This window comes from Myotis myotis, unplaced genomic scaffold (assembly GCF_014108235.1).
Source record: "Myotis myotis isolate mMyoMyo1 unplaced genomic scaffold, mMyoMyo1.p scaffold_m19_p_2, whole genome shotgun sequence".
Taxonomy (NCBI): domain Eukaryota; kingdom Metazoa; phylum Chordata; class Mammalia; order Chiroptera; family Vespertilionidae; genus Myotis; species Myotis myotis.
In genome coordinates this window covers 80763462-80775721 of record NW_023416324.1, presented here as the reverse complement: position 1 = coordinate 80775721, position 12260 = coordinate 80763462, and the positions used below count along the sequence as shown (strand labels likewise).

The 12260-nt window shown below is 54.3% G+C and overlaps 1 protein-coding gene across 10 annotated transcripts in view; it reads left to right on the top strand.

The window, feature by feature from the left end:
- JARID2 (jumonji and AT-rich interaction domain containing 2) overlaps positions 1 to 12260 on the top strand; it is a 290372-nt gene that overhangs the window by 259667 nt on the left and 18445 nt on the right. For all 10 annotated transcript variants that reach the window (XM_036348397.1, XM_036348405.1, XM_036348406.1 and 7 more), the window contains 3 exons: positions 4046 to 5114; positions 8351 to 8853; positions 11767 to 11859. In XM_036348397.1, the coding sequence (XP_036204290.1) occupies positions 4046 to 5114; positions 8351 to 8853; positions 11767 to 11859 (1665 nt within the window). The remainder of the gene's footprint in view (positions 1 to 4045; positions 5115 to 8350; positions 8854 to 11766; positions 11860 to 12260) is intronic.

The window sequence follows — 12260 nt, the reverse complement described above, 5'->3', positions numbered from 1 at the left end:
AGAATGGGGGTGGCGGGGGTGTCGGGTTGAACTGTGAAGTCTGGATTATTTTTAGGCTCCTGCAGGTTTCTCAAACCTTAGGTTTGAGAAGCACTGAACCTAAACCTTGGCAAGATATGGTGACTGATGTGTCGGTGGGAGGTGGTAGGCACGTTCACAGGTGACTCCTCTTGTAGAAGAGGTTCCGGTGTACTGTGTGGTCTGCTTGAGTGTGGAGGGAGGAGCTGAAACAGGTTGGACTCCCAAGAGGTTACACGAAGATGGAGGGCCTGAAGGGGCTCCCCTTCCACTTGCTGGGGATTGGAGCCCTGCTCTGAGACCTTCTGGTGTCTCCAATGTGGAAAACTCTCTCTTGATCCATAGCAGCATTTTACTCTTTGCTTTTATTTTTCTAAACTAGAGGCCCGGTGCACAAAACTTTGTGCACTCGACGGGGGGGGGCGGGGGGGGGTCCCTCAGCCTGGCCTATGCCCTCTCACAGTCTGAGACCCCTTGGGGAATGACCACCTGCTGGTTTAGGCCCACTCCCTGGGGAATTGGGCCTAAGCTGGCAGTCAGACATCGCTCTGGCAGCCCGGGAGCCCTCGGGGGATGTCCACTTGCCAGCGGGGAGCAGACCTAAGCTGCAGTCAGACATCCTTAGCGCTGCTGAGGAGGCAGGAGAGGCTCCTGCCACCACCACTGTGCTGGCAGCCGTCAGCCTGGCTTGTGGCTGAGCAGAGTTTCCCTGTGGGAGCGCACTGACCACCAGGGGGCAGCTCCTGCATTGAGCGTCTGCCCTCTGCCCTGTGTGTGTCACAGTGACCAGTCATTCCCAGTCGTTCTGCTGTTAGGGTCAGTTTGCATATTACCCTTCTATTATATAGGATAGAGGCCTGTTGCACGGGCAGGGGCCGGCTGGTTTGCCCTGAAGGGTGTCCTGGATCAGGGTCCAGCTGGGGTGCCTGGCCAGCCTGGGTGAGGGGCTGATGGGTGTTTGCAGGCTGGTCACACCCTCTTCAGGGTGGGGGTCCCCACTGGGGTGCCTGGCCAGCCTGGGTGAGGGGCTGATGGCTGTTTGCAGGCTGGTCAAAACCCCCCCCCCCCCCCCCTCCAGTGGGGACCCTCACCTCATGAAGGTTTGGCCAGCCTGGGTTGATGGCTGTTTTCAGGCTGGCCACACCCTCTTTAGGGTGGGGAGTCCCCACTGGGGTGCCTGGCCAGTCTGGGTGAGGGTCTGAGGGCCGTTTTCAGGCTGGCCAAGCCCCTCTGGCAACGGAAGCTCCCAGCCTCTCCTTTCTTTCTTTTTTTTATTTTTATTCTGAGATTTATTTACCTTCTATAATTGAAACTTTGTTGCCTTCAGTGGAGCTCAGAGCCAGCCGGGAAACTTGGCTTCCTCCATCACTGGAGCAACCAAGCCCCCTGCTTACTTCAGCTCCGTGGCTACCGGCTGCCATCTTGGTTGGGTTAATTTGCATATACTCACTCTGATTGGCTGGTGGGCATGGCTGATGGCACAGCAAAGGTACAGCCGATTTGCATATTTGTCTTTTATTAGGTAAGATGGTTTTTGTTTTAGTCAATATTAGGATGAGCCCAACCAGTATTGCTCAGTGGTTGAATGTCAACCTATGTATGAACCAGGAAGTCAGGGTTCGATTCCCAATCAGGGCACGTGTCTGGGTTGTGGGCTCCATCCCCAGTAGGGGACATGCAGGAGGCAGCCAATCAATGATTCTCTCTTTCTTTGATGTTTCTATCTCTCGCTCCCTCTCCCTTCCTCTCTGATATATATGAATGATGAACATTTAAAGTTATTTGTCTTCCTCACCATACCTCCTATTCCAAAATTTGTCTTTGCCCTTACCGTTGGCTTTCCAAATTTGTTTTTAATTTATTGTGGCCAAGTTGCAAGTTTCTGTTTTTAATTTTCCATTCTTTTCCTCTCTTTCCCACCCGATCTGTCAGTGCTGCTTCTTATAAGGTGGAAGGCAGTGGGGAACCCGGGCTGTAATTCCTGGGCCCTTGCTGAGTACAGAAGTCCAGGCGGCTCACTAGGAACCTGTTTACTAACCACTGGCGGGAACCCTGCCTCATACCATGATCTGAGGCTTTCCGTTACTGTGTCAAATTGCTGGCACATTCAGTGGCTTCTTGCCTTTTTCTGTCTTTGGAACTTTCAGCTAATAGTTTGATTCAGTGATTCTCAAAGTATGTCCACAGATCAGTTCCCTGGAACTTTGTTACAAATATAGATTCTTTGTTGCAAATATAGATTCTATTCTATAGGCCTGTCCCAGACCTACCGGATAAGAAACTCAGGGGGTGGGAGCCCATTGGGAACCACTGGTGTGGACACCCATGGGAAAGTGTGATCTTTGTGCTTATTCTCCACTTAAGCAAAATGTGCCTCTTCTTGGGCGAGGCCGGGGCACAGGGCAGAGGTCACCTGAGCCTCCGGCCATCCTGGTGGCAGCTGCACAGCCCTCGGGGCACTGGTGTTGAGAGGAGCCAGCTGCTTAGGTCTCAGCTGACTTGGAAGCCAGTCTCCCTCCACCATCACCTCCTCTGGGTTCTTGGTGAGGAAAGAGGTCTGTTGTTTCTGCTCTGTGTTTCCCAGGAATTGTGTTTTTTAGTCGGCCTCTTAGGGGGTCATGGTTCTTATGGAACCCTGGAGTTCCTGAATCTGTAACTCATGTTGCAAATGAGAAGTTGATGCCCATGATGTTAAATGACATGTCAAGGTAACAGAGAGGCAGAGTTGTGCCTCAGTGCCCACACCAGCCAGCCCAGCAGCAGCTACTAGGGCCAGCCCTTTCTCGTTCTTTGGAAGTTAATGCGTTTCAGGTGTTCATTAACATCACTCTGACTTCTCTCTATATTGAGGTGGGCTTGTGTGTCGTGGGATTACCGTGGTGTCCATGCTGAAAGATGCCCTTGCAGGGCTGCTTGTGACCCCATTCCTGTGGAACCGGATGTGGAAGTTTTTGAGGGAAGGGAAGTAGGAACCTCCTTTGCAGAGAGGGTTGGGCATGTTGTGCTTTACCAAAGAGGTTAGGTGCACCCCCTGACATTCAGCAAGGGCTGCATGGGGCACGTATCAAACACAAGGAGAAGGACAGGTGCCAGCAGTCTGCAGCCACACGTCTGCATCGAAGCTGAACCACTTGAGGGCTGTTGTTCTTTTTTCCATAATCTTTTTGTTTTATTCTTGTTTTAGCACATAGATTTTTAAATTCTGTGGGCAGATCATGCTTTAAGGGGAGCAAAGAGCAAGCATGTCTTTTCTTAGAGCAGGTGTGTGTGTGTGTGTGTGTGTGTGTGTGCGCGCGCGCGTGTACTGCGTGTCTGTGTACAGTTGACTGGAAAAGCATGGCTTAAACTGGGAGTGCCCACCTATATATGACTTTTTTCCAGTAAACATACAGTTGGCCTTCCATATTCCTGGGTTTCACATCCTTGGATTCTACCAGCCACAGATTAAAAACAGTATTTTCAAACCGCTATCCAGAGTCCGGATGTGAAGGGCCGACTGCATGCATTGTTCCACGCCCTTTTATACAAGGGGCTTGAGTACCGACCAATTTTGTTATTCACGGGGTCCTGGAACCAGTTTCCTGCAGATACTGAAGGATGACAGGGTGTTTGGGGAGTCCGAAAGCTACCATGGATTTTTAGCTACGGAGGACGGGTTTGGTGCCTCTAACCCCCTGCATTACTCAGGGGTCAACATTGGACATGCTCTTTTCCTCCCACATGGGCAGGGTCTTCCTATCAGAAATGTTCCTAACCTGTGACAGGTGGTTGGCGGGCATGTGGGAAGGCTCACGGTGAAACATCCAGTTTCCTGGAAGAGCCATGGGATCAAACGTGGAAAAGGAAGGATGGGTGTGGACTATGCCAAGAGTCTGAAATAGCACCCAGGCAATGTGTTTTGTTTGCCTTTGCAGGTAGCCCTTGTCTCTGTGTAGTGTCTCTGTGTGGAAGAGTTGCCTTCTTGGCAGGTACTAATTCTGTTTTTTGGGGTTTTTTTTTGTCTTCTGCCTCTCCTGCTGCCTCCCAGGTTTCGAAGGTAAATGGAGTCACTCGAATGTCATCTCTGGGTACAAGTGCAACCAGTGCCAAAAAGATGCGCGAAGTCAGACCTTCACCGTCCAAAACTGTGAAGTACACTGCAACCGTGACTAAGGGGACTGTCACATACACCAAAGCCAAGAGAGAACTGGTCAAGGAAACCAAACCCAATCACCACAAGCCCAGTTCAGCTGTCAACCACACAATCTCAGGGAAAACTGAAAGTAGCAATGCAAAAACCCGCAAACAGGTGCTATCCCTCGGGGGGGTGTCCAAGTCCACCGGGCCTGCCGTCAACGGCCTCAAGGTCAGTGGCCGGTTGAACCCAAAGTCATGCACTAAGGAGGTGGGGGGGCGGCAGCTGCGGGAGGGGCTGCGGAATTCCAAGAGGAGACTGGAAGAGGCACACCAGGCGGAGAAGCTGCAGTCGCCCCCTAAGAAGATGAAAGGGGCTGCCGGCTCTGCCGAAGCCCCTGGCAGGAAGGCGGCGGCGGCCTCAGCCCCAGCCCAGGCCCCAGCCCCGGCTCAGGCCCTAGTGGAGAAAGCTCTGCTGAATGGACATGTGAAGAAGGAGGTGCCCGAGCGGAGCTTGGAGAGGAACCGGCCGAAGCGGGCTGCAGCCGGGAGGAGCACGCTGGGCAGACAAGCACATGGCAAGGCGGACGGCGCCTCCTGTGAAAATCGTTCTACCTCGCAATCGGAGCCCTTGCACAAGCCGCAGGAGGCGGCGGCCAAGCCCGAGAAGGGGTCCGGCCGGGTCGGGTGGGCGGCCATGGACGAGATCCCCGTGCTCAGGCCGTCAGCCAAGGAGTTCCACGACCCACTCGTCTACATCGAGTCGGTGCGCGCTCAGGTGGAGAAGTATGGCATGTGCAGGGTCATCCCCCCTCCGGACTGGCGGCCCGAGTGCAAGCTCAACGACGAGATGCGGTTCGTCACGCAGATTCAGCACATCCACAAGCTGGGCCGGCGCTGGGGCCCCAACGTGCAGCGGCTGGCCTGCATCAAGAAGCACCTCAGATCTCAGGGCATCACCATGGACGAGCTCCCGCTCATAGGTAAGCCCTGCCTGCCCACTGCCTCATCCCACGTGCCGGTTTCTCTCCCCTGTCACTGGGGATGCACTTCTCCCGCCTCATTTGCTGCTCAGGGGAGGCCACCGCCCCTTTTCTCCAGGTTCTGGACATTTGTGGGTATCGGGGTCCATGCTCTCCCCACTGGGTGGTCCCCTACTGCCTGCAGGGGCCAGAGCAGTGTTCAGGGTGCGATGGGATGCTGCCCCCCCCCGGATTCATCTGCTTGGCTGGGATGCCCACAATAGTGCCACAACCTCAGGAGTTTAAACAACAGGGAGTTACCGTCTCACAGTTCTGGGGGCTGGAAGTTCAAGACCAAGCTTCCTGCAAGGGTGGTGTCCCCCAAAGCCTCTCCCTTGGCCTGTAGATGGTGCTTCTCTGTCCTCACATGGCCATTCTTCAGTGTGCGAGCTCCTGGTGTCTTCCTTTTGTTATAAAGACACTACTCACCCCAGGTAAATGCCTCTTTAAAGACCCTTTCTCCAAATAAGGTCAAATTCTGAGGCATCAGGGGTTAGGATTCTGCACATGAATATTTTGGGGACACATTTCCATCCACGAACTCTCGTAGACCTCAGCCCACGAAATTTCTTCTCTGTCTTGTCCTTGTCTCTTCATCCTCCTCATTTTGACTTGAGTTTCTGCTTCCATGGCAACCAGCTTGGTCCTTGTGGAGCCCACAGGTGCAGGAATGTGCACACTTCTCCCAAGAGCCCACACAGCTCTGCCCGGACGGCTGCAGAGCTCAGCTCGCTGACTAGTGGGCACAAGTCCCGCATTGAGGGCCCCCGGCCCCCAGCAGCATCCACTCACAGGTTGTCGAGCTCCCCTGTCCGCTTCTTCTCTGGACCCTATTACCTCCGGGATTAGTTCACTTTCAGACGAGTGGGCTCTGAGGAGGGGGTTTCCTATGGGGACAGCGGGTATGGTTACCCACTTCCCTTTCAGCTCTAGATCCTTGAAAGGAAAAGCACATCCCTGCCTCCATTGTGGAGATTCTGATTTTTCAAAGGCTGGGAGAAAAGGAGACATTTAACAGCTATTTAAGTGTCAAGAACTGGCAGTAAGATGGCATTCCTTTGTGAGATGAGATTTCATTATTCCTCTCAGCAGTGCCTGCCAGGGCTAATTCCTGAGTGAGAATCATTGATTTGAAAGAATTCTTGGTTGGTGGTGGTCCCTTGTCAGGGATGCCCTGTGATAGACAGTGACCCAGGGCTGTGGGAATGGGCTGAGGAGGTGAGGCTGTCTGAGGAGCTTGGTGTTGGCTGTGCCCTGTGTGCACTCGGCTGTTGGGTGACTCAGAGCAGCACCAGGTCCTCCTACCCACCCTGAGCTGGGGGTCTTTTAGGGACTGGTAGAGTACTCGGGTGATGTCACGAGGCCAGCCAACCACCCTTTTTTTCAGAGTAGTTCATTTTTCTAATAAACTTTTTATTGATTTCAGAGAAAGGAAGGGAGAGAGGGATAGAAACATCAATGAGAGAAAATCATAGATTGGCTGCCCCTTGCATACCCCCTACTGGGCATCAAGCCTGTAACCCGGGCATGTGCCCTGAGCAGGAATCGAACCATGACCTTCTGGCTCATCGTTTGACGCTCAGCCACGGAGCCACGCTGGCCGGGCCAGAGCAGGATTTCTTTAACCGTGACTTCCTCCCGTAGCAACAGCAGTTGGCAGACGGGCACTCGGGTGAGTGTTCCTGCTCTTTGCCCCAAGTGTAAAGCATTATCACTGTCTGTGAAGGGGTGCTGACCTGGCCTACTACCCACAGAGGCCTTGGGCGTGGGTCTGAGCTCAGGTGTCTCCAAGCGCAAGGCACTTAGTCCTTTTGAAGCTGTTTCCCAGAATTCATGCAAACGGATAAGCACCCAGCCCCTTGGGAAGCTGCAGTGCTGCAGGGAGTGGGGTCAGCTCGGACTAGATGAGGGAGATGCTTTGCCAGGTAGCAACATGGTGGCCCTCTGAACGGGCTGATCATGGCAGGTGTGGAGTCTTTAATGGATTTGCGAGAACTGGGTAAATTTTAAGTGCTATTGTATTATCGTGATCTTAGAGAAAAAGGAAAAGGTATGGCCGGCCTCCCCTCCAATGAGACCTGTGGTTGGAGCTGCCGTGGCACGCTGGGGTGACTGGCTTCGCTCTCTACCTGTGCCCGTCAGAGCGCTGCACTGCCAGGCGCGGTCTCCTCGCTGAGACACCAGAGTGGGGCCTGGAACCTGGTTGAGGTCCAGGGAAGTCTCCTCCCTGAGGTGGTTCCGTTGTTCACAGACACCCAAACCCACATTGTCCTCTGGTCTTATTTGCAGTTCCTGGGATGGTCCAGGCACGCCTCTGGGTGTCCTAGGATGCTCAGCCCACCTCTGGCCCCTGTGCTGTTCTGTAATTTGATCAAGGGATGTAGTGAAACTCACCTCCATCCTTCTGAGATTAGTGGTCCCTCTGAGTGCATATGGGAGGAATTGAAGGGCAGACTGTCAGGTGCCCTTCTGAATAGTGCCTGTCAACCTGGAAATCCTGTGGGATTGAAAATAAGCAACTCGAGCATGTGTGTGGGGTGTGTGTGTGTGTGTGTTGGGTGTGTGTCTTGGGTTTGTGTATTGTGTTGGGCATGTGTGTGTTGGGTGGGTGAGTGGGGTATGTGTGTTGGGCAGGTGTGTGTGTGTGTGTGTGTTGGGGTTGGGAGGGAAATTGGGATAGAGAACACATGCTGTGTATGATTTCCGACATCACAGCTGTTCCTGGTGACATTGGGACGTGGGTGTGGCTGAGTGGCACAACTGGGCCCTGCCCTTCCCTCCAGGGATGGCCGCTGCTCCTGGTCTCATTACAGCTGCTCTAGGTCTTTAGAAGGGTGCTGACCAGTGTGTGCCGCCCATTTGAGGAGAAGCATGCCAGCTCCCTACCATTGACCTCTGCCTAAATGTTACCTCCTCCAGGAGGCCTTCCCTTATCGTCCCACCTAAGATGGTGGCCCCCGCTCCTCCCAGCCCCTCAGTCAGCTTTATCTGTCCCTGTAGTGCGCCAGGTTGTCTTAGGGTCCGTCTGCACAGACGAAGCTCCATGGAGGCCAGAGATGAGTGTTTGTGACTGACCCTAGCGTCTTGCCGCGTCCCGGCACAGGGCATCATGGACTGGCAGGTGAGTGAAGAAGGCCTTATCTTGTTCATGGTCCTTTTCGCTGACGTCCCTGTGTTTTCTTCCCTCACCGTCCCAGGAGGCTGCGAGCTTGACCTGGCCTGCTTTTTCCGGCTTATTAACGAGATGGGTGGCATGCAGCAAGTGACTGACCTCAAAAAATGGAACAAACTCGCAGACATGCTGCGCATCCCCAAGACTGCCCAGGACCGGCTGGCCAAGCTCCAGGAGGCCTACTGCCAGTACTTGCTGTCCTACGACTCCCTGTCCCCCGAGGAGCACCGCCGGCTGGAGAAGGAGGTGCTGATGGAGAAGGAGATCCTGGAGAAGCGGAAGGGGCCCCTGGAGGGCCACACGGAGCAGGACTACAACAAGTTCCACCCCCTGCCCCGCTTTGAGCCCAAGAACGGGCTCATCAATGGCGTGGCCCACAGGAACGGCTTTCGCAGCAAGCTCAAGGAGGTGGGCCAGGCCCAGCTCAAGACGGGCCGGCGGCGACTCTTTGCTCAGGAAAAGGAAGTGGTGAAAGAAGAGGAAGAGGACAAAGGCGTCCTCAGTGACTTCCACAAGTGTATATATAAGGTAGGCCCTGTGCGGTGGGCGGGTCCCGAAGCTGCCAGCCACTTTCTCTGGGAAATTAATAAAGAGAAATGTCTGCAGCCCGCTTCGGCCCCAGGCCTCAGGGCATCTGGCCGGCTGAACAGGCCCTGGCTGCCCCAGGAACTGTGAGCATGGGCGGAGTCGCTTGCCCACTTCAGGCCTTGGCTTTCTTTTTCATTGAATGAGCGGAGTGAGCGCCCAGGTGCCATGGATGCAGTACCTAGGATGCAAATGCAATTCCTCCTCACCCACAATTCCCCCCCCCCCCCCCCCCCCCGGCACCTGCTCTCAGGCTGGAGGGCAGAAGCTGCCTGGCCAGGCCTGGAGTACTGCGAAGCTGCCTGGCCAGGCCTGGAGTACTGGTTCTCTTTGCCTCCTTATTTACTTTCTGCATGGCCCACTGCCCCACCTCAGTGTGGCCAGTCACCTGTAGAGAGGCCCTTATAGAGCTATCTCTTTGCATCTCACTATTGAAGCTGCTGAGGGAGGAGGTGGGAGGGTTGGCAAACACGTGCCCATGTTTCCCAGTTCTGCCACATCTTGTTGCTGCAATAGCCGTCCTAGGAGACACGCTTCTCTGAGAAGCGGGCAGAGTCACGGGCACTCCCACTTGGCAGCCTGCCTGCCTTTGCTCAGCAGCTGCCACCGTAGCCTCCTGTCTGGCTGGTTCCAAAGCCAGGCTTGGGGCTGCCTCTCCCCTGCCTACAAGGGTGAGTGGGGCACCGGGGGCAGAGCTAAGAGAGGCCTCTGCTGTGTTGCTGGGCTTTGACAGGTGCATGGCTGTACCCGGCGTCCCTGTTCTGGGTTTACCAGGAGGGATGTGTTCTGTGGTGAGTCCTGGCAGCCCTCTCTTGACAACCCTGCTCCCACCCGGATGAGCCGGGGGATTTTTGGTACGTTGAAAATCGCCGCCTGGTTAAATCGATGTGGACTTCTGATACTGGGCCCATCCCAGACACATAGGGAGCTTGGCACTCGTGCAGGTGTGCCTGCCCTTCTGAGTCCATGTTGCGAAGGCGCCTGTGGCCACCCACCTGCTGGGCTTTAGCCCTGGGCTGCTTTCTGGAACTTTTTCTACTGTGAGACGCAGAGCAGGTTCGGTGTCCCCTGTTACCTCCCGAGATGCCTTGCAGAGACCATGGGGTGGGGAATGGCTGCCTGCAGCCTGCTGATGGCCGCATCCTGTTTCACATTCTGAATGTTTCATGGGGAGAGAGAGGTGGCACGGACTGTGAACTTGGGAGGACTTCGGCTGTTTCCTGGATGTGTGCCTGAGGAGCCTCCTCCGCGGAAACCGCTCATTAAACCCGGGACTGAACAGCCAGCATGTGAAATAAGATACTCTCTACTTCTGTTACTTTTTATTGAAGAAGGTCAATTTTATGAGAGTGAGTTGGATCAAAGCAAGAGTTTTTTTGAAAACCTGCTTTGTAAAGTGTATTTTTAGATTTCATCGCAAAATCCTACGAGCTGGGCTACGGGGTGGTCTGGTGGCCCTGGTGCTGCTCAGCCATGTTCTTGAGGCCCCTGACTGTTGGGCCATTGACGGTTGGGTGCTGGGTGTCCCCTTGAATTCCGGGCACTCTGCCTTAGGGCAAAACTAGGTCCCTCCTAGTCGTTAGGTTTTTATTTGTATTTATTTATCTATTTATATATATTTCCATTAAAAATATTGGTTTGAGAGAGAGAAAAAGGGAGAGGGAGAGAAACATCGACGTGAGAGAGAAACATTGATCAGTCGCCTCCCATACTCTCCCCGACTGGGGATTGAACCTGAGGCCTTAGGTACACAGAACAACACCCCAAACTACTGAGCCACCTGGCCAGGGCGGGCTGTTATGTTGTAAGGAGCAGAATGTCAGAAGTTCGGAACTGTAGGGAGTATTTCCTTTGCGTTAGAACTTCACAGAGTCATTTCTAAAGCTGGAAAGCAAATGTCAGAGCAGCCAGTGTGAAGGCTTTGCCCTGGTGCCCTGACCTGCCCTGGCAGGCAGGCTTCCTGTGCGGTGGGGTGTTCCTTCCCCTGGGGTGCTCACAGGGACCCCTCCCCTGTCCCTCAGGGCGCTTGGGGCCTCCTTGCAGCTCATGCTTGTTTAGGGTTGTGGCGAGGCCTGGTGAAGCTGCATGAGTACAGGGTTGTGTCGGTGTCGAGCCTGCTTTACCACAGCTGCTGAACTAGGCCTGATAGACCATAGCTGCTTGGTACATATTTCTGTAATCAAGGGATACGTGTGCCTGGTCACAAAAGAGTGAAAGGCATGAATCTTACAAGCTTGTCCCTGTGTAACAAAACCTGTAATGTAGAATAGGTCGAAAATAAGGTCTACCTGGACTCCCAAACGAGAACAGAGCTGTGTGCTAAAGGAGGTGGGAGTGGGACAGCAAGAGTCACCAGGGTACATCTGTCCCCCTCAGACCCACGAGGTGAGGTTGCGTGTCTGGCTGCTTTTCATGTGGTGAGGACCCTTGGGGCCCCAAGTTTCTGTCTCTGAAGATCCCCCAGACTTCTCTTCTGGGTTGTCTTATTGCTGTTCGTTTCTGCACTGGCCCACAGCCTTTATCCTTCCCTCACATGGGTAACAGGAATTCTGCCTCCTTTTCCATCCGTACCCGTTTCTCCAAAAAGTGAAAGCTGACCCCGCGGCCTCCCGGTGCACAGCCTCCCGGGGCACAGCCCATTGCCTCCAGATGCCAGGTCTGTTTGCTCCTAGCGCTGCAAAGGCAGTGTGACCTCATTCCTTTGCTTGTGCTGCTAACTTTGGCACCAGCCACCCAGGGGGTGGGGGGGGTGGGGGGGAGGGTGCCAGCAGAGCCCGTGGTAGGGCCAGCCCGATGTGGGCTTAAACTCAACTGTGTTGCTTCAGCTAGACTCACCTGTTTTTGTTTTCTTTCCAGGGAAGGTCTGTTTCTTTAACAACCTTTTATCGAACAGCAAGAAACATCATGAACATGTGCTTCAGCAAGGAGCCTGCGCCAGCTGAAATTGAGGTGAGCTGAGCTCCTGCTGCCCGCGTGTGGGGCCCGGCCCTCCTGGGGCCTGGCAGCCTGAGAGGACTTGAGTGGTTGACTTCTTTCCCTGTACTGGGGCAGCTGAAAGTTTTTACTCTTATTCATCTAAATTTCCTCAGACTCAAAAAAGGTAGAATGAAGAGAGAGCCTCTTCCCGGCTTGTCCCTGTTTTACCCCAACCAGAGGCGGAAGCCAGGGGTGAGCTGGGCGTCCCCCCGCTGGCCGCTCCTCCCCGCCCTCTGGGTGTCTGTTACGCAGGAGAATGTTTGGAATTCCTTGAAACCATAGCTCTGCTGTGCCTTCTCCCCCGTTTTATTTAGCGGGACTGGCAGAGTGCCATTTTTGTGTTCTGCCAACTCTGTTCTGAGTTAGTGTGAGGT